Source organism: Lithobates pipiens, unplaced genomic scaffold, assembly GCF_037356315.1.
Source record: "Lithobates pipiens isolate NorthernLeopardFrog02 unplaced genomic scaffold, aLitPip1_a1.2 Scaffold_22, whole genome shotgun sequence".
Taxonomy (NCBI): domain Eukaryota; kingdom Metazoa; phylum Chordata; class Amphibia; order Anura; family Ranidae; genus Lithobates; species Lithobates pipiens.
Window position 1 is genome coordinate 42,952,453 of NW_027507784.1, and position 26,392 is coordinate 42,978,844.

General features: G+C 46.7%; 1 protein-coding gene across 1 annotated transcript; it reads right to left on the minus strand.

The window, feature by feature from the left end:
• Positions 1–3,604: 3,604 nt before the first annotated feature.
• Positions 3,605–22,025, minus strand: LOC143923694 (E3 ubiquitin-protein ligase TRIM39-like). The gene is made up of 2 exons (XM_077447499.1): positions 21,980–22,025; positions 3,605–8,812 (listed from the first exon to the last, which is right to left on the minus strand). The coding sequence occupies exon 2, from the start codon at positions 8,809–8,811 to the stop codon at positions 7,237–7,239; it is 1,575 nt and encodes a 524-aa protein (XP_077303625.1). The 5' UTR covers position 8,812; positions 21,980–22,025; the 3' UTR covers positions 3,605–7,236.
• Positions 22,026–26,392: the final 4,367 nt, after the last annotated feature.

Genomic DNA, 26,392 nt, shown 5'->3' on the forward strand with positions numbered 1-26,392 from the left:
CCTGACATACACAGACTGGCCCCCGACATCCAGACTGGCCCCAGACATACACAGACTGGCCCCCGACATCCAGACTGGCCCCTGACATACACAGACTGGCCCCGACAGACTGGCCCCCGACATCCATAGACTGGCCCCCGACATCCTGAAACTCTAGCGGCCGGCCGCAAAAAATGGGGGAATTTGAATTTCCCGGGACAAACCGAATTTCTCGGGACATTTCCCGGGACAAAATTAATTCGGGACAAATGTCCTAATCCTGGGAATTTCAGGACCGTTGGCAACTATGGTCACATACTAGCACATTATGAGAAACTTAACTTATAACAAAGCACTCCTGCGCCGCAATGTCACTGCTGAGACGGCTGGGGCCGGGGACGCGATGACATCACTCCCGCGCATTGCGCCCAGGAGCTGCCCATTTCAGAAACTTGCTCTGAAGTTCCGGCTCTGTAAGCCGAGCCTTCAGAGCGCATGCCGGAAAATTTAGGTACTGCGATATTTACAGTAACTACAGGTAAGCCTTATTATAGGCCTACCTGTAGGTACAAGTAGTACAGAGTTTAATGGCCTCCCAGTCTTAGTCTGTAGGGTTCAATATTGAGTTGGCCCACCCCTTGCAGATATAGCAGCTTCAACTCTTCTGGGAAGGCCGTCCACAAGGTTTAGGAGTGTGTCTATGGGAATGTTTGATCATTCTTCCAGAAGTGCATTTGATGTTGGACAAGAAGGTCTGGCTCACAGTCTCTGCTCAAATTCATCTCAAAGGTGTTCTATCTGGTTGAGTGACCTGACTGGGCCGGGTCCTGGTAAAGAACTTGAAATGTGAAAGAGGCAGCAAGTTGAAGCCCAAGTGGGAACGTACCCCAATTGTGTGGACAAACAGCCTTCCCCACTAACCCCTGTGTACAATGTGGTCTCAGAAGGCAGAGAACCACTTAAAAGACAGCTCCACCACAACCTGCTGTGATCCTATGTGCTGAGTGGGGACTGTGTGCTGAGTGAGGACTGTGTGCTGAGTGAGGACTGTGTGCCGAGTGGGGACTGTGTGCCGAGTGGGGACTGTGTGCCGAGTGGGGACTGTGTGCCGAGTGGGGACTGTGTGCCGAGTGGGGACTGTGTGCTGAGTGAGGACTGTTCCTCTAAACCTGCTGCAGACAGAAGCTATGATGACCCCCAAGGAGGTACTGCCAATCCAGGAAGTCCTTTCTTAGTGGTCTCTGCCTCCCACTGAACTCGGTCCTCTGGCCCCAGATAAGGTTGAGGAGGAGAATACCACCGATGTCTCTCCGGACACTCCAGAGGCTGCCAGTCCTGCCGATTCTCTGGACTCCGAGTGTGCCGTCACCAGCTCGGGTGAAGGGGGTGTTGCTGGCCCCGCTGACCCCAAACCACTCAAGTTTTTGGAGCCGCGCTCAAAGGATGACAGTTCTGGAGGTGAACCCACAGAAGATAGTGGGGTTCTCCACCCAATGTGATACAACCAGGACAACTCCCTGCAAAATACTCTAATTATGTTGTTAGAAATGCTACTGTTATTGCCATAATTATGTCTCATGCAGATATGTGTTATTTACTGTGTTACGATGCCGAGGGCAACATCTGTCGGGGGGGGGGGGGGGTAGTCAGGTGCAGTCTATATTTTTCATTATAGAGAGCACTCAGCTTAAGCTGCAAGTTGAAAGGAACTGTCTGATTGGATGCTGGTGCCCTGATTGACTTTGGCAGCCATCTTGGTTCAGGTAGAGTCTATTTAGTCCCAATTTGGGCATGCTTTATGCTAGTGGCTAGTGTTGGGAGAGGTTCCCCATCTAGCAGAGACAGAACTCAGCAGTCATTGTCCTTCTGCAGAATGAATTTGCAGCCAATCACCCGCCTCCCTGATGGTATCACATGATCGATAAGTATCTGTCTTTATTTCTCAGCATTGGGGACACCACTGATCCTGACCAAATCTCAACTCTATTTCCAGAAATGTAGCCCTAGACTTGCATGGAACCTCCATCATTCTTCACAGTTGCCTATAGACACTCATTATTGTACCGCTCTCCAGCCCTTGGCAAAAAAACTGCCTCCGGCTACAGCCAAATATTACAAATTATAACTCATCTGTCCGGAGCATCTGCTGCCATTTTTCTGCACCCCAGTTCTGATGTTTTCCTGCATAGTTGAGTCGCTTAGCTTTGTTACCACGTCGGAGATATGTTTTTTTTTTGGCCACAATTCTTCCATAAAGACCACTTCTGACCAGACTTCCCCAGACAGTAGATGGGTGTACCCGGGTCCCACTGGTTTCCCCCATTTTTCTGCTGATGGCACCGCTGGACATCTTCCGATGTGGAAGGGCAGTAAGCATGATGTCTTCATCTGCTGTATTGTTTCCTTGGCCGACCACTGCGTCTACATCCTCAACTTAGCCCAATCAATGGCGTCTTCAATGTGGAGAAATACAGGCAGATATTTATCCATCATGCCATTCCATCAGGGAGACGTGTGATTGGCCCCAAAGTTATTCTGTAGCAGAACAACCACCTGAAACATACAGCCAATGTCATTAAGAACCATCTTCAGTGTAATGAAGGACAAGGAGACCTGGAGGTGATGGCTTGGCCCCCACAGAATCCTGATCTCATCATCGGTCTGTCTGAGATTACATGAAGAGACAGAAGGATTTGAAGCAGCCGACATCCACAGATCGGTGTTTGGTTCTCCAAGATGTTTGGAACAACCTACCTGCCGAGTTCCTTCATAAACTGTGTGTAAGTGTACCTAGAAGAATTGATGCCGGTTTGAAGGCAAAGGGCGGTCACCCCAAATACTGAATTGATTTAGATTGTTCTTCTGTTTGCTCACTTTGCATTTTGTAAGTTGATAAAAATAAACAATTAAAATATATATTTTGTTCAACACATTCTTACTTTAGAGCCTTTCTTCACACCTACCTTTTGTCACTACCATGCTGAGGAGGGGTGGAGGACCTTCATATGTATACTATGTAGATGTGATCCGGCCTCTGTACACCCACCCTGATCACTTCTACACACAGTGGGAAGGTCACAGTCTAGATCTAAGCCCCGTGATTGCCATGGAATGTACTGCATGTTATTGGCTGTCTAGGAGAGGGACGTCCATGACATATAATACACCTCCTTGGCAGCCAATGGGTTGCAGGAAATCTTCATGGAGGGAAACATTTTGGCTGCCATTGCTGAGCTCTTCTAAAAATCTCATTGCTCGGCTCTCATACTGAAGGAATGGCTTCAATTCTTTGTACTGAGTTTAGTTTCCTTCCCCGGTATACTGTGAGGGATATCAGTCATCCATGGCTCCAGAGATCTCACATTAGAAGCTGCAACATGTCAGATAGAGCCCTTCCTATTTCCTGGCTGGAGAACATCCAGCATCATCTAGCCCTAATTTGTCATCATATGTGGGTGTTACCTAGGAAAGTCTGCATGCAAATACAGCCTGCCTAGGAACTCCCACCCCTCCCAACTGATATCCACCAATCACTCAACATTTTCAGGAAGCCATGTACAGCACCCGGCCCCTCCCACCTGCCGTGATCTGCCTGCATTACATAGAGAAGAACAGACCAGTCATGTAATGAAATTCAAAATGTTTTATTTGAAATTTTAAATGACATGTTGAAGACACAAAGGGACAAACCAAAAATCTGATTAGATTTCAACTTTAATAAAGGCTTTCTTTGGCAAATGCAGATGTGTTTTTTATTTTATTTTTTTTGTTTTGTTTCTTTGCTGTCTGTGTACCAAATGATGGATTTCTTTTCATTTCCTGTCCCAAAGACAACAGGAAGTGGGAAAATCTCTCCAAATTATGGCGAAACACACTCTTGAGTCCACCACAAACGTTACAATCTCCTTTAGATCTACCAACCACTATGTAGTACAGGGATATGCAATTAGCGGACCTCCAGCTGTTGTAAAACTACAAGTCCCATCATGCCTCTGCCTCTGGGTGTCATGCTTGTGGCTGTCAGAGTCTTGCTAGGCCTCATGGGACTTGTAGTTCTGCAATAGCTGGAGGTCCGCTAATTGCATATCCCTGATGTAGTACAAGGGCTTTCCTGATTGGATACAAATTGATTTGATAGATGAGGTTTGTCCTCATATTACAATTTTTTTTTAGTAAATCTCAAGTAGATTGTACAGAAATTGTATGGTCAGATTGTATTGTGTATAATGACCCTTAACCTTTGGGCACTGGTACAGGTGTGCCGATTAGAAGATTTCCCATCTATTTATAAAGTTTTGGATATCTCGCCACTTTTTCTCTCAGTGAAAATATTCACCAGAACAAATAGAGAAGACGGATCTCTCCAGATGGGGACATAGACAGCAATAAAAAGCCGACAGAGGTTCTAATCCTTCCATACTCATAACAGAAAAAAGTCTTCAGATCATCTCTAAGCCCTTGTACACACGGTCGGACATTCCGACCGAAAATGTCCGATCCGACCGTGTTGTCGGATAATCCAACTGTGTGTGGGCTCCATCGAACTGTTTCCGTCAGAGTATCCGACGGACAAAGTTTTAGAGCTGGGCTATAAAACTTTCCGACAATATGATCCGATCGGACTTTGTCCGATCATGTGTAGAGAATTCCGATCGGACAAAGTGCCACGCATGATCAGATCAAATTCCTAGACCAAAGCTATTGGCTACTAGCCTGAACGTAGTCCCGTCCTAACGAAATAACGTCATCACATTACGTGCGATCAGATTTTCCGTCAACTTTGTCCGACCGTGTGTATGCAACACAAGTTTAGGACAAAATCCGTCGGATTTTGTTGTCGGAATGTCTGCCCGTGTGTACAAGGGCTAACATCAACCAATAAACCAATCTAACATCAACCAATAAAATAAACGGTGACATGAAAACCCAACACCATCATATCATAGAATTGTCTCCTATAAGAGGAGATCTCTATCCCCGGAATAAGTCTCCCCTCTCCAGTGTTTCCTACGACTCTCCTAAGTTCCCCACCACCCAGAATGGGAAAGAATTTTGCTGCGTTCCCAGTGAGTTGTATGGAAGTGGGCGGGGTTTTCTATGGGTGGAGGGCGTGGCTACATTGTGACTAATGAAAAGAGATAAAACAATTCTCTTCATTGTAATTAATCTGACAGATGTGCCAAAAAAGGGAAAAAAAAAAAACATTTCTAAAAATAGAAAAAGCTGCACTCCGAGATAAGAAAATATTGTGTATACACATTCATCATGTGTGTTCTTGAATCTCGGTGTGCTTTGTGTATTTCTCCCAGATCTGTGCAGTAATCCAGTGTGAGACTTCCTGTAATAAAGACCACTCACTGCAGATCTCTCTCCTTGTGTGGGGGGACTGGTCTTGTCTCCGCCCCCTCCTGTAGATTTCTGCAGGGAGACTGTAGTGAGTGGGTACATCTGGGCCCCTCCCACAGCACAAGCTACGTACAGCACAGTGATGAGGTCACTGATACTTTTGTAGAATAATATCTGGGTTTGCTTTTACATTGGGATTGCAGTTGCGGCTTCTTTTAGGCGCTTTTTTTTTTTAAAGCTAATGCACCTGAAAAATGCTCCAGTGTGAAAGGGATCTTGGTGTGAAAGCACTCGGGCTTTTTAATTGGGATTGCAGTTGCGGCTTCTTTCAAGGGCTTTACAGGCGCTTTTTTTAACGCCAAAGCACCTGAAAAATGCCTGAAAAATGCCCCAGTGTGAAAGGGGTCTTAAGGTCTTCACTTTTATCTGCGACATACAAGCAGCTCATAAGTATGTAGTCATAAGCAGTACTGAGATAGAGATTATATATATATATATATCTCTATGTGCCAGAAAAAAAACAGAGGTTATTAAGAGCAAACCAATATTAACCACTTGCCGACCAGTCTCCATCATTATATGGCAGCAGGTCAGCTCGTTCCCGCGATTCTCTGTAGCTGTATGCCAGCCATGGTCCGCAGGCCCCGGCCGGAAGATACACAGCGCCGGTATGCTTGCTTAGCCCCCCAGGGCTGATGTACGCTCTAGGCTGGCGCCCACCTGACTATAGGTAGCGGCCCTGGTATTGGCTGTTGTAAAAGTGGCACTAAAGGGATGTGTCCTTTTCAATAAGAGTAAGGCTGGCCATACATTATACAATTTTCTTCTATAGATTTCCTTTAGATTTACCAAAACCATATAATATGAGGTCAAATCTGAACACTTTCAGTTTGTGTGCAATCAGGCAGGCCCTTGTACTACACAGTTGAAGGTAAATCTAAAGGAAATTGAATAAGAAAATTATATGGTGTATGGCCAGCTTAAGGCTACGTTCATACTGGCGATTAAGGCCGGTGTGAACTGCAAAGGAAGGAATCTTGCGATTCCTGCTGCAGCTGTGAGCGTCTCTCCACCCAACCAGCCATTACCTGCGGTGATCTTTACTAAACACACAAATGTGTCCAGCAGTGATCACCGCCGGTAACTGCTGGCTGTGTGGAGAGCCGTGAAAAGCTGCCGCCCCGTCATCAAATGGGGCCGGTGGCCACACCTAACCGCTCTCAGCTGCAGGAGAAATCAGAAGATTCCTACCGCTGCAGTTTGCAAAGGCCTAAATCACTGGTGTAAATGTAGCCTTAGCAGAAGGGAATAAGAACATGTATAGTTCTGAATGCTGTCAGGATCTCTTTCAAATATTGTTGGTTAAGCCCTTGTTCACATTGAATGCGGCTTTCAAATCATGCAACTTCATCAGAAATCGCACAAATTCAAAGCTGCATGTCAGTGCGACTTGGAAGACATCTGTGTGGCTTCATGCAAGTCGCACCTAAGATCACCAAAAGTAAAGCAGGAACTACTTTTTCAAATTGATGCTGCACCGTAAAGTCGCACCGATTTCAACAGTGCCATTGTCGACAATAGGGTGCGACTTTTCATGTGATTTGATCTGTCAAATCACATGACAAGTCGCTCCAATGTGAACGAGGCCTCACTGATAACATAGAGCAGTGATGGCGAACCTTGGCACCCCAGATGTTTTGGAACTACATTTCCCATGATGCTCAACTACACTGCAGAGTGCATGAGCATTATGGGAAATGTAGTTCCAAAACATCTGGGGTGCCAAGGTTCGCCATCACTGACAGAGAGTGTCTTTAACTGTCCCAGATGCAACTATGCCCAAGGTGATTTCACCTACTTTATTATTTGTATTGATGACAACATTTTAGAAAAAAGAAATGAGGTTGTAAATTATGGTTTTATGGAAAACACCGAAGACACAATCTTTACCCAGGCTCCCTTATCCAGATAGAAGGCGGCATGGAGGGGTTCGGTGAAGGTGGTGGTGAAGGTGTGGAGGTGTCTGATGGGGTCACTCAGCTGGTAGAAGGACAGACGGCCACCTTCATAATCCAAATATATTCCCAATCTCTGCACAGGAGACTCCGGGTGTAACGGTTCTTTCTGAGAGTCGTGTAGAGATCCATATTCATTTTCAATTTTGCAGAAACTCCAGGACTTGATATTATTATACCCAATACCAGACTCCCCTCCATCTCTCTCTATACTGGGATAGCAAACAGCCACATCCCAATCCCCACGGTCACTGCCCTCTACTTCCCAGTAATGTCTCCCATGGGAAAAACTCTCCATACTCATCACCTGAGAGTATTTTGTAAATCTCTGGGGTAATTTTGGTTTAACCATTTGTGTTTCAGAGTCGGATGCTGTTCTCTGGTCATCAGATAAAACCACAGAAGTAAAGGCAGTTTTTCCATCCAGTAGCAGATCAGTCCCATCCTGTGTATAAAGATTGTTTTTCAATTGCATATTAGTGATAAGTCCAGTTATAGATTTGTGTAACACAAGAGAGATCATAAAATCATCCAGATTATGAACAGAAGATTCCTCCACATTCTGGTCACCTGTGTCGGATTCCTGATCTTGTAGGACAGTTATTGGGTCGGTCAAGTTACACAAATTCTCAATGTGACCAATTTTCCTGGACAGCTCGTCCTTCTGTATCTCCAACTGTTTAATGAGATCATCGACTGTCTGTGAGACCTCCTCTACCTGTCTGGAGATCTCACTCAGGACTCTCTGTTCCTGGACCTCCAGCTGTCTCCTGATATCCTCATACAGGGCAGTGACTCTCTTCTTCTCATCATCGGCTTTTTCTTGTGCTTTTCTCTTCTGGTCCTGTAGATTCTGAATTTTCTTCTCAGTGGTCTCTTTCGATTTGGTCAGTTTTTCTAGAACATTTCTCAGTTTCTCCTTCTTCTTCTCCAAAGCCTCTTCTAGAAGTTCCACTTCATGTCCTTTATGTTTCCCCACCAGACAGCAGGACACACATAGACAGACGGCGTCCTCGGAGCAGTAATACTCCAGAAGCTTCTTGTGGATGGAGCATTTTTTACTTCCAAAGGACAAGGTGGGTTCTATCAACACATGGTCCATTGTCTTGTTGTGGGCTGTCAGGTGTTTATCACACATAGAATTCTCACACTGTAGACAAGTCTTCACAGCTGCTACCGGAGAATCCACACAATATGTACAGAGGATCTCACTTTTCTCCTCCTTTAGTTGTGTAGATCTGAAGTTCTCCACAATGTTACACAGCTTCCTGTTCTTCTCCAGAGTAGGACGTTCTACATACTCTTCTCTGCACTCCGGACAGGAATAAACTCCGGACCCCTCCTGTGTATCCAGAGCAGTCACAATACAATCCCGGCAGAAGTTGTGTCCACATCTCAATGACACCGGCTCCGTATAAAGGTTCAGGCAGATGGAGCAGCTCAGCTCGTCTCCTAGAGCAGCAGACGCCATTCTGGAAACAAGGAAGAAGAAACGAAACTAAAAATCTGTTTTCATAAAGAAGGTGGAGGCTTCACACATTAACCCTACAGAGGACAGGAAGGACCCAAAGCACATGATTTTTACTTATTGTCGGTCACTGAAATATAGGTGTAAAGAATAAGCCACTAAGACTCATTCTTAGATTTTGATGAGAGGAAAAATATAGTTTTAGATGTTTTTTCAGGCTTTGATACGAAATATAAACCAAATAATGGATGAGATATGTTCTCTGTGTTCTGGACACAAAGTAGATAGAATGATGTGTATTTTTATAGTGCAGCTGTCATTAAATGGCGGACCCTGGGACACTTCTGCCCGGACCGCCAGTATAGCACCAGTCATTGGTTTGCGGGGACCACGGGTTTCCCACCAGTGATGTCGGGTGTGTGCGCCCCGCTTCTTGCTCCTCCCCGCAGCTCTCGCTCTTACTCCTGGCAGGCCCTGCTGCTCGCGATTCCCTGCTCCTGGCTCTCATGTGAGGTATATCTTGCAGCTTCTGCCCCCCTGCAGCTTGCCAAATGTGCTCTCTCCTGACCTCAAGGTATGTGGTGCATAATCTTTTAAGGTGCACTCTGATGGGCATATTTTATGTTACGGAGCACTCTGATGGGCATATTTTATGATGAGGAGCACTCTGATGGGCATATTTTATGATAAGGAGCACTCTGAAGGGCATATTTTATGATAAGGAGCACTCTGAAGGGCATATTTTATGATAAGGAGCACTCTGATGGGCATATTTTATGATAAGGAGCACTCTGATGGGCATATTTTAATAGCAACACCGATGGGCACATTTTATGTTAAGTGGCACATAGATGGCCACGGTTTGTTGTGCCCAGAGTGCCCCTTAACATAAATTGCAAAAGGAAAGGATAAATCGCCCTGGGACTTTAAAATGAGATGGGAGAGAGTAGGCAATGTTCACACGGAAATGTAAAAAAAACGTTAATTTATTAATTACATAGTGCTGTGTAACCAATTGGGAACAACAATAAATGTGCGTTACCCGGCATAGTGGCCAAGTTAACAGCAGTGGTAAAAACAAATGTCAATTCACTACATTCCAAATACATCCATGAGATAATAAAATTCATCATAAATAAATAGATCAATTGATATATGTATACATAATATGAGGTAGAAGGTTATACATACCAGATACATACCAGATGTGTATGTATAACCTTCTACCTCATATTATGTGTACATATATCAATTGATCTATTTATTTATGATGAATTTTTTTATCTCATGGATGTATTTGGAATGTAGTGAATTGATATTTGTTTTTACCACTGCTGTTAACTTGGCCACTATGCCGGGTAACGCACATTTATTGTTGTTCCCAATTGGTTACACAGCACTATGTAATTAATAAATTAACATTTTTTACATTTCCGTGTGAACATTGCCTACTCTCTCCCACCTCATTTTAAAGTCCCAGGGCGATTTATCCTTTCCTTTTGCGTATTTTAGGGATGGAGGTGGTGGAGTGGTCATCATGGTCCTTATTTTTCCTTTTTTCTTAACATAAATTGTGCCCATCAGAGTGCCCCCTATCACACATGTGCCCTACCTTGTAGTAAAAAAACTAGGGTTGCACCGAATGGGTTTTTTGGTGCCGGAACCGATACCGAAAAAGAAAAATACACTAGGCCGAAAACCAAAACCGATACCGAAACAGCACCGATACCGAAAATGACTGTTTTTTAAAAAATATTTTCATACAGCAGATGGTCAGAGACTGGGGACATATTACAGGAGATGGTCAGAGACTGCGGGCATGGTACAGGAGATGGTCAGAGACCGCAGGCATGGTACAGGAGATCAAAGCAGCCTCACCAGCTCCCCTCAGATGCAGCCTGCCTGATAAAAATACATGCACAGTGTTTTCCATGTATTCCAATGGCTTTAGTTCACACCATGCACCGGTGCGGAAACTGACTGCATGGTGTGAACTAGAGCCATTGGAATACATGGAAAACACTGTGCATGCATTTTGTGCAAAAAAAAAAAGCACACGGAACTGCATCTGGTGTGAACTGGCCCCAAGCAAGCTACCTGGTTCCGTTCCAACAGACTGCTATTGGGAATGCTCATATCGTTACCTCTACTAGCAATAACTTAACCCTTCCCCATTCTATCACATGGCGATAAAAACCTAGCTGGGTCAAAATCAAGATTATTATTATTTTTTTTTTTTATATGGCCAATAAAGGGAGTACAGCCTTTGTCCTGTGACCTGGTTTATATAGCATGGCTACATTCACACAAGTGGCCAGAGGTAGATAGTTTCAGAGGCAAACAAATGACTTTTGGATGCAGTAGCACTGTGGGCACAAAAAACTTGATTTAGCTGCAGACAAAACTCTGCAATGCTTGCCCTGGGCACACTCTTTCCCCCTCATGCAGCTTGCCAGTGTCTAAATGCAGCCTCACCCATGCCCGGATCAGTGCGGTGATCTCCGTGTGTCACAGAGCTGTGCATTGAATTGCCTGGGCGGCTGCAGTAACAATGTCCCGCCTTCTGTAATCACGTCATGCTGATTCAATGTTCCGCCATTGGATCAGTGTACCGTCTGTCACAGGAGGCGGGACATTGTTACTGCAGCCGCCCAGGCAATTAAATGCACAGCTCCGTGACACGCGGAGATCACCGCACTGTAGGGCGGGAGGGACGGAAGACAGAGGACAGAGGACTGGGGACGAGCCAGGAAAACACCCGTGCAATGGGCGGCACCAGGGGCGGAGGCCTGCACAGGTCCCGCCACCATTTTCGGCCCAATTATCGGCAAGATTTTCCTTTCGGCAATTTGCCGAAAACACCATTTTCGGCCGATATGTTTCAGCGGCCGAAATTTCGGTGCATCCCTAAAAAAAACACAAGGTCCAATATAGTTGGGCCCCACACCCCAATAAGAAAAAGCAGCATAAAAGTGAAAAACAAATTCTTCCATTGGAGACATTTGTTCCTGACAACCTCCCTCACACTGGAAAAATATCCGCTCATTTTCTGCACACACAAAAAAGGCAAAATAAAAATTACAGGGATTATTACCCTTCCCTCGTCTAACCAGAATGAATAAAAAAAAAATGAATGAGTGCGCATGCGCGCGGCGCCGCGATCGGACATGTTCTGATCCAGCTCCGCATTCCTCCGGCAAATTCCAGCGATATATAGCGAGGGGGGACGCCCGGAACGCCGCCGGATCTTTACCCAGTCTCCTGCGAGCGGAGGATGCAGCAGAGAGCGACGGGGAACGGCTCCAGCAAACGCAGACATCCCCAGCAGCCTCGTAAGCCCCGCACCTCACAGGCCTTACAACAGCCCAAGATGGCGCCCGGGAGGAGAGACAAACAGAACGGCAGCCCACAGCCCCCCCCCGCAGCGCCTGACACAGGCTGAGCTGCTGCGGGAAGAGGAGAACACAGATAGTACTAAGACTGACACCCAGCGACCCCAGGTAGCACGGGACCCCACAGGAGCTGATGGTGACCCAGCCTATGCTTATTCCCCTCCAGGTATGCAGGAGGGGGAGAGGGGGGGCGCAGCACGAGGAGGTGGACAGGGCTTGCTGACAACATTGCCCCGCTCTAGCCTTATCACCCAGGCTGAAGTCCACAGGGATCCCTTCTCATCCCAGTCCCAGGACGACCTTTTTTCCTCACAGAGGGGACACCCTCAATTGTCTCCCTTGTCAGACTCTCCTGAACACGCTATACTGTTCACGGGCTCCCCGGCCTCCTCCACAGACAGGCAGATGGCTGAAATGGCTGAAGCTGTGTTGAGTCAAAATGGAAACGGGCCTGTCCAGCATCCCGCCCCTACAGCCGCATACTCAGGGGACACTGTCCTGTTGGCCAGATTTTCTGCCCTGTTGCAACAAGAACTGTCTAAAGCATGTGATATAATTACAACGGGCATGAAAACCGACTTTCAAAACATTGGAGAACGGCTGGACACCATTGAATCTAAAATGGATGGTACGGTGAAGCGAGTGAACCAGAATTCTAAAATGATTACATCTCTTCAGGACCAACTTGACCAAGCGAACGCAAAGATTGAAGATCTGGAGAACAGATCTCGGAGATACAATTTTCGAGTACGAGGTCTCCCAGAGACGGAGGCGAACTTAGAAGAATCGATCCACGCCTTGATGACGGAATTGATACCAGATATCTCCCCCCATCAGCTAGAGCTGGACAGGGTTCACAGAGCCCTGACCGCCCCGAGAGAGGATGGACTACCGCGAGATGTGATAGTCAAACCTCATTTTTACCGGATTAAAGAAAGACTAATGTTGGAAGCAAGACAGAGAGGAGACATCACTATGGCGGGACACTCGATCCAGATTTTCGCGGACCTAGCTCCATCGACGATCCAAAAAAGGAGAACACTGAAACCGCTTCTGACTCAACTTATCGAGCACCACATGAAGTATCGATGGTCTTTCCCTTTCAGATTGACATTCGCCTACAAGGGTAAAACGCACTACTTCTCTGACTTTCAGTCTGGTGAGGCGCTGCTCCAGAATCTAGGCTTGCTTCCTTTGGAGCCTCGTGCCTCCAACTCCCCCAGGGATGAGGGTCATCCAGTTTCACCTCTGTGGTTACAACAAGGCAGGCCCAGGGCTAAGAAGTCTCAGTCGGTCACCTGACCTGCCATGGGACCTCTCTACCCTAAATTGGCCCTGATGGGCCCTTGTCAAGATTAAACTTGATATTTCACCGGGACCCGGACGCTATCCTGTGTCTCTTCAGGGGGTTTTCCCCCCTTTTTTTTTGTTTTTGTTTTGTTTCCTGTTTTGTTTTATTATTTGCTGCGTGTTCCTCCCCCCCCCCCCGGACTGAGCGAAGCTATTGTTCCTCTGTATGGAGGTGATGGCTTCTTCTAGGCCTTTTTATATCATCCCTTATTCTTCTGGGGGGGGGGGGGGGGGGGGAATGCTGTTTCACGGTTGCCTGGGGAGCTATTATACCCGAGTTTATTGGTTTCCTCTCCCGAATGGCTTGAGGGTGACTGAACCTTATGTTAAGCTCTCTAATTTTAAGTTGTTTTTGTTTTTCTGAGGTTGCCTTGATTCCGGAGGCGGCCTGGCTTGACCCCTTCAACGGCCGTGTTTTCAGAGCCGGAGGAGGGCGCACGCCATTCGTGGTGGACTTGTTGCTACACTTTTAGTGGGGACAACTCCACGACAAACAGGAGGGACTTAGTGCCCCAATAGGTGCACTGCCAGACAGTGTGCCGGTTACTTTTAGCTGTAATTTTAGGTACCTTTGTCATCCTTGCGGTGGCAATGAACGAGCAGTTCTATTTTTATTTTTATTGTTATACTTCTAACCTTCTGTCTTTTCTCTTCTCTTTCCTTTCTCTATCCTGTTATTCTACGGATGCGCTCTGGTTCCGGGACTGGATCCGGCCGGGAAGTCCGGACGGCCTCGGCGGGGTCCGCCTCCGGCGGCAACACAGTGAGTACAACCTGCTAAACCATCATGACCAATAATCCACAACTGACTTATTCCATAGTGACACATAATGTACAAGGCCTGAATTCCCCGACCAAGAGAGCAAAGGCTTTTCACCAATACCATAAAATGAGGGTGGATGTCCTATTATTACAAGAGACACACTTCTCACGGAACTCAGCCCCTAAATATCTAAATGTCAGATACCCCACGGCTTACCTGTCTAGTGGACCCGATAAAAAAAGGGGGGTGGCTATATGCTTCGCGAAACGCGTCCCTTTCACCCCAACTACTGTTATAAAGGATAGGGAAGGTCGGTATATTCTAGTGGTCGGGAAGATAGATGATAGCGTTGTCACCTTTCTCTCATACTATGCCCCTAACACGGGTCAATTATCTTTCTTCCGGGCAATGTTAAAAGTGGTAATGCCTCATGTAGCCGGTCAGGTTGTATTCGGGGGCGACAGTAATGCTTCCCTGGATCGGATCTTGGATAGGTCTAACCTGGGGAAGCCTGTTCTGAAACATACCCCAAAACACAGCTGCGAAATAGCTCGTTTAATACACAGTTATGACCTCATCGACCTCTGGCGCAATGTACACCCTTCTGTTAGAGATTATACGTTTTATTCTCCAGTGCATAAAACATACTCCCGTATAGATCATTTGTTTACTTTGTCCCCTTTGTTCCCCCATGTCTTGGAGTCTAGAATTATCCCTGTAGCATGGTCCGACCACTCTCTGGTCCAGGTGGTCCTGACGGGCTTATGGGCCAGACCGTGCTCGACCGCGTGGAGATTAAACGAATCCTTATTGAATGACCCACTCATTGCTGACGAAATAGAAAAAACTTTATGTCACTACTTCCAGGACAACCCCTATGAAGATACTTCTCCCTCCATAGTATGGGCGGCCCATAAGGCCACTGTTTGGGGCAAACGAATACAAATGTCTGCCAGAATCAAACGGGAGAGAGACCGGATGATTCAGCAGCAATAAAAGGAGCTGTTGGACACAACTCAGGCACAAAAAGCCAACCCGCAATTAGATCTTAGGAGCCAGATCGACGCTGCGCGTTTGGCTTTAAATTTGAGCCTCACAACTAGAGCGGACAAGTATGTCAGATGGAATAGGCACCGATACTATTCTCTCGGAGACAAACCTAACACCCTACTAGCTAGGAGGCTCAATCCAAGACCCTTTAATCCAGCACCCCCCAAATTGAGACTAAAAAATGGCCACGCATCCCAAAATCCTCAGCTCATCGTGAAGGAATTCTACGCATTCTATTCTAAGTTGTACGATTCTCCCAATGATCTTAATATACAAGAGGCGGAAGCATTTTTGCGGGATTTACCGCTCCCCACATTATCTAGAGATCATGTGGAGATAATGGAGTCAGAGTTTACAGAGAGGGAAATAGCGGCGGCCATCAAATCCCTGCGCCCGTCTAAATCACCGGGCCCTGACGGTCTCTCGGGCCACTATTACCGTAAATATAGTGAGATCCTGACTCCTCACCTCTGCTCTTACTACAATGAGCTACGCAGGGGTTGCCCTTTGCCTCCACACGAGAATAGGGCTTACATACATGTAATTCCCAAGCCAAACAAGGACCACGGTGATTGTACAAACTATCGGCCCATTTCTCTAATCAACGTGGACCTCAAATTAATGACCAAGATAATGGCTACACGTTTAAATGGGTTCCTAGCACACTATATTCACCCGGACCAGTCTGGGTTTGTCCCTACTAGACAAGCCCCAGATCAGACCAGACGGGTCATTGATCTTATCTCTGCATTGAACTCGGGTTGGGATGGAGGGGGACAGAGAGGAGCACTACTGGTCTCTCTTGACCTGCATAAAGCGTTCGATTCTTTGTCCTGGAATTATTTGTTCTTTATTTTGGGTAAATATGGTTTCGGACCGAGTTTCCTGACCACGCTTAAAATGATTTATGACACCCCCACGGCGAATCTAATGATCAAAGGGTACCAGTCACCGAACATACATATACGCAGGGGGACCCGCCAAGGGTGCCCCCTGTCTCCCCTATTGTTTATATTAGCTTTGGAGCCATTGGCTATTAAAATCCGTGCACACCCAGACATATTGGGTGTCACAAGCGGCGGACGGGAACATAAATGCGCTTTGTTCGCAGACGATATCTTATTGCTCCTCTCCTCCCCAGTCACCTCTTTACCTAATTTGCACAAGGTATTGCAACATTTTACAACATTCACAGGGTTAAAAGTAAACCACTCCAAATCTCAGGCACTTAATGTGTCCCTACAACCGCATATAGTCTGTGCTCTACGGAGCTCTTTTCCATTCCAATGGCAAGACAAGACCTTACCATACTTAGGTATCACACTAACCCCTACTCTTACGTCATTGTATAAACATAATTTTCCCCCACTGTTCAAAGGAATTTCTGCAGATCTTAAACGATGGACGAATAACTCTCCGTCATGGTTTGGCAGGTTGTGCTCCATTAAGATGACAGTCTTACCTAAAGTACTCTACCTATTCCGGTCCCTACCGATCTCTATTGATAGGCGAGAACTTCTGAGGTTCCAGGGTAAACTGCTGGACTTTATATGGGAGCACGGAAGGCCTAGGGTGAATAGACAGACGATGTATACACCAAAGGTGGGGGGTGGCTTGGGCATGCTGGATTTGTTTAAATATCACCAGGCGGCACTAATTTCACAATTAATTCGGTTCCATACGAATCGAGATAGGCCGCTCTGGATGCTGTTGGAATCCTCTCAATTTCCAGGAAAAGAAATGAGTCACTTAATGTGGATGAGAGCTAAGGACCGGCCTACGGTGATGTGCCCGACTTTGTCCTTCTCTCTAAATTTGTGGGATAGGCTAACTACTACCCATAACTTCAGATCCGGACATGCCCCGATAGCCCCTTTGCTTAACAACCCGATGTTCGCCCCGGGTCTCCGCCCCCAAGAGTTTTCATGGTGGACCAATAAGGGTTTACTTCGGATAGCTGACTTGTGTGACCATAAGGGGGCTCTGTCGCGAGCGTCCCTGCAAGAAAAGTATCAGCTTCCGAGGGCAGAATTCTATCGCTATACTCAAATAGCGCACTTTTTGGCGTCACTGAGTCGCATTTCTGCACTCACCACATGCACCCCGATGGAAACTATTTGCAGGACGTACGACGGCCTCACGGGTCACATATCTCGGCTATACAATATTTTGTTCCCCCCTTCTCAGAAATTGCCATACATGGAGAGATGGGAAGGGGATATGCATGTCACCTTGACGATGGAGGAGTGGAACAAGGTAATACGAAGTGCATCAAAATCTTTCATTAACACATCTTTGATTGAAGCAAACTATAAGGTGTTGATGAGGTGGTATATGGTTCCAGCTCGTCTGGCCACCTTCGCCCCTGGGGCGTCTCCGCGGTGTTTTAGGGGCTGTAATGCAGATGGTACAATGTATCATATATGGTGGTCGTGCCCGAAGGTGCGACGGTTTTGGATACGCACATACAATTTTATATATTCTTTGACCCGAGTGAACCTCCGCAAATCGCCCCTGCACGCGCTGCTGGGACGCCCCGTAGAAGGGGCTTCAAAGCCAATGAGCAGGCTTATAGCTTTTATCTTTGTGGCAGCGAGGATCTCCATAGCTAAATCGTGGAAATCACCAATTGTCCCGTTTTACTTACTTAAAACAAAATTGTCCTGGATAATGGTGAATGAACGTTTATCGGCAATACTCGCTGACAGAATGGCTTGGTTTAACAGAGTGTGGGAACCTTGGATTAGAGATCTTGTAACTGACAAAAGGGGTCCTTCTGGTGTGGGGCTGGGGGGTGGTCCCCGGGAACTGGAGTGCATCCTTCTTCTTCTTTTTCTCTCTTTCTTTCTTTGCTTTTTATTTCTTGCTTCTTTACCCTTTCTTACTATAGCTACTTTCGTTCATTTTCTTTTTTAATTGAGTGCACCTGAAAACACAAGTGCCAGTACCCCCCCTTTTTTTTTTTTTTTTTTTTTTATTATCATATATTTAGGATGTACTATGGCACTGAAGTCAAAAAGGGAGGATTGGATAATAACGGCTCAGATGTTTGTCTCTGGACCCCTAATAGAAACAAGATGCAGGATAACTACCTGGAGGGGTTGGGCCTGTAACCCTTTGAAATACCCTTGCAGCTTCACACATGTACAACCAGTTCTTTCCTCCTTCTTTTCTATAGTTGAATTGTTCCGTATTGTTTTCTTGTGCTTTTATGCATTGACAATGTCAGATACTGAATTTGTCATTTCTCTTGTTGAAAATTGAATAAAAATATTGTAAAAAAAAAAAAAATGAATGAGAGAGATGAGAGGTGAGAGGGAGAGGAAGGGTGAGAAAAAGGACAATAGAAAAAAAAGGAACACAAAGAAGAAGCGCAAAAAAACAAAAAAAAAAAAGCAATTATAGGAGTTCAAAATATCTTTACTTTGGACGTGCCGCTATTACCGTTATTTTTACGGAGGGTTAAAATGACCCGCACTGCGGCGGTTCGGTGGTGCTGCCCATTCATTTCAATGGGCAGGAATGGTTTAGGAGTGGTGTATACACGGCTCCTTCACCACTCCAAAGGTGCTGTTTGCAGGAGTTTTTTCAATGTCCTGCCAGCGCACCGCCTCAGTGTGAGGGCCCTCGGGGCATTCACACTGAGGCCGCGTACACACGGGCGGATTGTCTGCCCAACTTAGTCCGCTGAAACGTGTTTCAGCGGACAATCCGCTTGTGTGTGGGCTTCAGCGGACTTTTTCAGCGGACAGTCTAGCGGAGTTAGTCTTTCAGAATTTCCGTAATTTTGTCCGTCCAAACTTGGTTTCAGCGGACAATCCGCTCGTGAGTAGGCTAGTTCGACGGACTAAGTATGGCGCATGCTCAGAAAGGATTTACACGGCCGAAGGTTGCATTGCAGTGTATTGGACGTCGAATTTCTAGTCCCGTCGTACGTGCCGTACACGTCATCGTGCAAGCTTTCGGCGGACTGTCTGTTCATCGTGTGTGGTCAAGTCCGTTCATTCAAAAGTTGGACGGACTGTCTGTCGGATTGTCTGACGAACTTAGTTGGGCAGACAATCCGCCTGTGTGTACGCGGCCTGAGACTGCAGGGGAGACGTTTTACAGGCGCTATTTTTTAGCCCAAAAGCGCCTGAAAATCGCCCCAGTGTGAGGTCTTAGTAATACAGTTACACAGCATTGCAACTACTAATTGTATCCAGGTGACTTATACCACATCAGTTCAGGTTAAATTGGTCCTTCATTTAGTAGAGAACATCAGGACTGCTTTCACACTGGGGCGGCATGAGAGGCAGTTTTCAGGCGCCATTTTTAGCATTAAAACCCCTGAAAACCGCCTTCAGGGTGAAAGCAGCCTTAGACCCCTTTCATGCTGGGGCCGCCTGAGTGTCCCCTGCTCATTTTAACATCGCTTTTCCGCTGTTTAAGCAGCGCTTTTTGGCCAATGGCGGGGCGCTTTTAACCCCCCCCCCCGTTAGCAGCCGAAGAAGGGGTTAAATCGCCTGTGTTGTGGCGCTTCGGAAGCGATACCCATTCATTGCAATGAGCAGGGTGTTTTCGGAGTGCTAAATACCGCGCTCCCAAACCGCTGCAAAGATGCGGCTTGCAGGACTTTTTCTAACGTCCCGCCAAGCACCCCGTCCCAGTGTGGGAGCTCTCGGGGCTTTCACATTGGGCGGCATGGGAGGCAGGTTTCATGCGCTTTACAGGCGCTATTTCTAGAGCTAAAATGTCTGAAAACGGCCTCCTTGTGAAAGGGGTCTTAGTGGTGGTAATAATATCGCTCCTCAATCTCTCACCTCACACGGCAGCTGGAGGGTCCCTCGGGCAAACCCCCTTTCATTCCGCCATTCACATAGAAATCTCCATAGACTGTACACAGAGCTCTCATATTATTTCCTCTTCTGGTGGAAGAATGTTCTATAGTGCTCACATATTTCTCCTATCGATGAAAGTCCTTTAACCACTTAAACCCTGGAAGGTTTACCCCCCCCCCCCCTTTATGACCTGGCCATTTTTTGCAATACGGCACTGCACTACTGACAATTGCGTGGTCGTTGTGACACTGCACACAAATCAAATTGAGGTCCTTATCTTCCCACAAATAGAGATTTCTTTTTGGTGGTATTTGATCACCTCTACGGTTTTTATTGTTTGCGCTATAAACAAAAAAAAGAGTGAAAATTTAAAAAAATAAAATAATAATATTTTTTACTTTCTGCTATAAAAATATATCCAATAAAAAAATTGCAAAAAAAAAATCAAATTTCTTCATGAATTTAGGAAAATATGTATTCTGCTACATGTAAAAAAAAAAAATCCTAATAAGCGTATATTGATTGGTTTGCATAAACGTTATCGTGTCTACAAACTGTGGGATAGATTTAGGGACTTTTTTTTAAATATATTTTTTACCAGTAATGGCGGCGAGCAGCGATTTTCAGCGGGACTGCAACATTGCGGCGGACAAATCTTACACTAAGTGACACTATTTGGGGACCAGCGACACCAATACAGTGATCAGTGCTAAAAAAAAATGCACTGTCACTGTACTAATGACACTAGCAAGGAAGGGGTTAACATCAGGGGCGATCAAAGGGTTAAATGTGTCCCTGCAATGTGTGCTTGCTAACTGTGTGGAAGATGTGCTTTGAATAAAGAAAAAACAGAGATCTGCGTTTCAGCTTCACAGAAACACAAGATCTCCAATTTCCCCTCTGGCAGAATGGCGGTCTGCCTTGTTTACATAGGCAGACTGCCGTTCTGCCTCTCTCTGAGCGATCACTGGGTTCCCGGCACACATCAGGTCCGCCGAACCCGTGGATTGGCTCCCGCTGTGTCCAATCACCACTGTGTCAAATCACAGCAGGAGGGGGTCTCCAGCAACATGCGGCACACCCCAGACCAGGAAGAAGAGATCACGTAAAGGTACGTGATTTTGTGCTTAGGGGACGCCCTGCCGCAGTATATGTATGTGGGGCGGTTCTTAAGACGTTAAAGAGGAAGTAAACCCTGGTGGGTTTACTTCCTCTTTCATTCCCTGCAAAGGTAAAGCATAATGAACTACTATGCATCGCATAGTAGTCCATTATGTGTCACTTACCTGACACAGGAGCCAGCGATGTCACCGCTGTCCCCTGTAGTTCCGAGCGTCCATCTTCTTGGTGGGTCTCGCTGCTTCGGCGCTGTGATTCGCCGGAGCAGCGATGACGTCACTCCCGCGCATGCGCACGGGAGCCGACAATCGTAGCATATCGCCACAATCTGCAGTTTACCCTGTGCGCCTGCGTGCCGCTGTCTACGGTGCATGTGCCGTAGACAGCGGTGGCTGTCTTCAGGTAAATATCTCCTAAACCGTATAGGTTTAGGAGATATTTCTTGGACTAGTGGTGAAGGTGAACTTATACATTAAAGTGGTTGTAAACCCTTACAAACCACTTTGACCTACAGGTAAGCCTAGATTAAGGCTTACCTGTAGGTTAAAGTGGTTTGTAAGGGTTTACAACCACTTTAATGTATAAGTTCACCTTCACCACTAATAAATGAAATCATTCCTAACAGAGGACAATCTCCATGTACAGAATTATTTCTCTCTTTTCTAAACATTTCTCACCCGGATATTCTGGATCTCTTCTGAGACCTTCTACAAAAATACAGACTAGAGCTTCTTTTCTACTTCCTGTTTCCTCCCGGTGATGTCATCTGGGAGTTGTAGTTCCCTGAGATAAGAAGACACTACAAGTCCCATGAATCATTGCATTCTCTGTGTGCTGATTGGAGGGGCTGCTCAGACATGAGGAGATATTTCCTCCTCCCCCTCCTATCATCTCCATATTGCTGTGACTGGAGGGGGGAGGGGAGATACGGAGGAGACGCAGACATTCTGTCTCACTAGTCTGTCGTAATAATAATAGTATGAAGAAGAACAAGGAGTTGCAAGAGATAAAACATTGCAAAGTCCCAGTATATACATGTGTCTATATACACTATATTGCCAAGAGTATTGTGACACCTTTACTCAGACACTTTAGTCAACCGCTGGTGGTTAAAAAAATAAAATTCCTGCAACGCAATCTCATAATGTGTTTGTATACATCACATACTAGAACATTATGAGAAAGTTACCTTAGAACAAAGCCCCCCCGCGCCGCAATGTAACTGCTGAGACGGCTGGGGTCGGGAACGCGGTGACATCACTCCCGCGCATTGCGCCTGGGAGCTGCTCGTTTCCAAAACTTGCTCTGAAGTTCCGGCTCTGTAAGCCGAGCCTTCAGAGCGCACGCCGAAAACTGTAGGTACTGCAATACTTACAGTACCTACAGGTAAGCCTCATTATAGGCTTAGTAGGTACAAGTAGTACAGAGTTTTATGGCATCCCAGTCTTAATCCATAGGGTTCATTATTGAGTTGGTCCACCCTTTGCAGCTATAGCAGCTTCAACTCTTCTGGGAAGGCCGTCCACAAGGTTTAGGAGTGTGTCTATGGGAATGTTTGATCATTCTTCCAGAAGAGCATTTGTGAGGTCAGGCACTGATGTTGGACAAGAAGGCCTGGCTCACAATCTCCGCTCTAATTCACTTCAAAGGTGTTCTATCGGGTTGAGTGACCTGACTGGGCCGGGTCCTGGTAAAAAACTTGAAATGTGAAAGAGGCAGCAAGTTGAAGCCCAAGTGGGAACGTACCCCAATTGTGTGGACAAACAGCCTTCCCCACTAACCCCTGTGTACAATGTGGTCTCAGAAGGCCGAGAAACACATAAAAGACAGCTCCATCACAACCTGCTGTGACCCTGTGTGTTGAGTGGGGATTGTGTGCTGAGTGAGGACAGTGTGCTGAGTGGGGACTATGTGCTGAGTGAGGACTGTGTGCTGAGGACTGTGTTGAGTGGGGACTGTGTGCTGAGTGGGGACTGTGTGCTGAGTGAGGACTGTGTGCTGAGTGAGGACTGTGTGCTGAGTGGGGACTGTGTGCTGAGTGGGGACTGTGTGCTGAGTGAGGACTGTGTGCTGAGTGGGGACTGTGTTCTGAGTGAGGACTGTGTGCTGAGTGAGGACTGTGTGCTGAGTGGGGACTGTGTGCTGAGTGAGGACTGTGTGCTGAGTGAGGACTGTGTGCTGAGTGAGGACTGTGTGCTGAGTGAGGACTGTGTGCTGAGTGAGGACTGTGTGCTGAGTGGGGACTGTGTGCTGAGTGAGGACTGTGTGCTGAATGAGGACTGTGTGCTGAGTGAGGACTGTGTGCTGAGTGAGGACTGTGTGCTGAGTGAGGACTGTGTGCTGAGTGGGGACTGTGTGCTGAGTGGGGACTGTGTGCCGAGTGGGGACTGTGTGCTGAGTGAGGACTGTGTGCTGAGTGAGGACTGTGTGCTGAGTGGGGACTGTGTGCCGAGTGGGGACTGTGTGCTGAGTGAGGACTGTGTGCTGAGTGGGGACTATGTGCTGAGTGGGGACTGTGTGATGAGTGAGGACTGTGTGCTGAGTGAGGACTGTTCCTCTAAACCCGCTGCAGACAGAAGCTATGATGACCCCCAAGGAGGTACTGCCAATCCAGGAAGTCCTTTCTTAGTGGTCTCTGCCTCCCAGTGAACTCGGTCCTCTGGCCCCAGATGAGGTTGAGGAGGAGAATACCACCGCTGTCTCTCCGGACAGTCCTGAGACACTCCAGAGGCTGCCAGTCCTGCCGATTCTCTGGACTCTGAGTGTGCCGTCACTAGCTCGGGTGAAGGGGGTGTTGCTGGCCCCGTTGACCCCAAACCACTCAAGTTTTTGGAGCCACGCTCAAAGGATGACAGTTCTGGAGGTGAACCCACAGAAGATAGTGGGGTTCTCCACCCAATGTGATACAACCAGGACAACTCCCTGCAAAATACTCTAATTATGTTGTTAGAAATGCTACTGTTATTGCCATAATTATGTCTCATGCAGATATGTGTTGTTATTTACTGTGTTACGATGCCGAGGGCAACATCTGTCGGGGGGGGGGGGTAGTCAGGTGCAGTCTATATTCTTCACTATAGAGAGCACTCAGCTTAAGCTGCAAGTTGAAAGGAACCGTCTGATTGGACGCTGGTGCCCCAATTGACTTCGGCAGCCATCTTGGTTCAGGTCGAGTCTATTTAGTCCCAATTTGGGCATGCTTTATGCCAGTGGCTAGTGTTGGGAGAGGTTCCCCATCTAGCAGAGACACAACTTAGCAGTCATTGTCCTTCTGCAGAATGAATTTGCAGCCAATCACCCGCCTCCCTGATGGTATCACATGATCGATAAGTATCTGTCTTTATTCCTCAGCATTGGGGACACCACTGATCCTGACCAAATCTCAACTCTATTTCCAGAAATGTAGCCCTAGACTTGCATGGAACCTCCATCATGCTTCACAGTTGCCTATAGACACTCATTATTGTACCGCTCTCCAGCCCTTGGCAAAAAAACTGCCTCTGGCTACAGCCAAATATTTCATATTATAACTCATCTGTCCGGAGCACCTGCTGCCATTTTTCTGCACCCCAGTTCTGATGTTTTCCTGCATAGTTGAGTCGCTTAGCCTTGTTTCCACTTCGAAGGTATGGGTTTTTTTTTGGCCACAATTCTTCCATGAAGACCACTTCTGACCAGACTTCTCCAGACAGTAGATGGGTGTACCCGGGTCCCACTGGTTTCCCCCAGTTTTCTGCTGATGGCACTGCTGGACATCTTCCAATGTGGAAGGGAAGTAAGCATGATGTCTTCATCTGCTGTATTGTTTCCTTGGCCGACTACTGCATCTACATCCTCAACTTAGCCCAATCAATGGCGTCTTCATTGCGGAGAAATACAGGCAGATACTTATCCATCATGCCATACCATCAGGGAGACGTGTGATTGGCCCCAAAGTTATTCTGTAGCAGAACAACCACCCGAAACATACAGCCAATGTCATTAAGAACCATCTTCAGTGTAATGAAGGACAAGGAGACCTGGAGGTGATGGCTTGGCCCCCACAGAATCCTGATCTCATCATCGGTCTGTCTGAGATTACATGAAGAGACAGAAGGATTTGAAGCAGCCGACATCCACAGATCGGTGTTTGGTTCTCCAAGATGTTTGGAACAACCTACCTGCCGAGTTCCTTCATAAACTGTGTGTAAGTGTACCTAGAAGAATTGATGCCGGTTTGAAGGCAAAGGGCGGTCACCCCAAATACTGAATTGATTTAGATTGTTCTTCTGTTTGCTCACTTTGCATTTTGTAAGTTGATAAAAATAAACAATTAAAATATATATTTTGTTCAACACATTCTTACTTTAGAGCCTTTCTTCACACCTACCTTTTGTCACTACCATGCTGAGGAGGGATGGAGGACCTTCATATGTATACTATGTAGATGTGATCCGGCCTCTGTACACCCACCCTGATCACTTCTACACACAGTGGGAAGGTCACAGTCTAGATCTAAGCCCCGTGATTGCCATGGAATGTACTGCATGTTATTGGCTGTCTAGGAGAGGGACGTCCATGACATATAATACACCTCCTTGGCAGCCAATGGGTTGCAGAAAATCTTCATGAAGGGAAACATTTTGGCTGCCATTGCTGAGCTCTTCTAAAAATCTCATTGCTCGGCTCCCATACTGAAGGAATGGCTTCAATTCTTTGTACTGAGTTTTATTTCCTTCTCCGGTATACTGTGAGGGATATCAGTCATCCATGGCTCCAGAGATCTACATTAGTAGCTGCAACATGTCAGATAGAGCCCTTCCTATTTCCTGGCTGGAGAACATCCAGCATCATCTAGCCCTAATTTGTCATCATATGTGGGTGTTACCTAGGAAAGCCTGCATGCAAATACAGCCTGCCTAGGAACTCCCACCCCTCCCAACTGATATCCACCAGTCACTCAGCATTTTCAGGAAGCCATGTACAGCAGGGGTCATCAACCCCCGGTCCCCGGGTGCGGGCGGCCGGCAAGAGAAATGCTGGGCTGCCGGCATGAGAGCGCTGGGTGGATGGAAGGAGCGAGTGGGCTGGCAAGCAGAGATGAGATCATC

Coding starts and splice junctions, on each gene's coding strand:
- LOC143923694 (XM_077447499.1), bottom strand. CDS start 8,811: ATGGCGTCTGCTGCTCTAGGAGACGAGCTGAGCTGCTCCATCTGCCTG.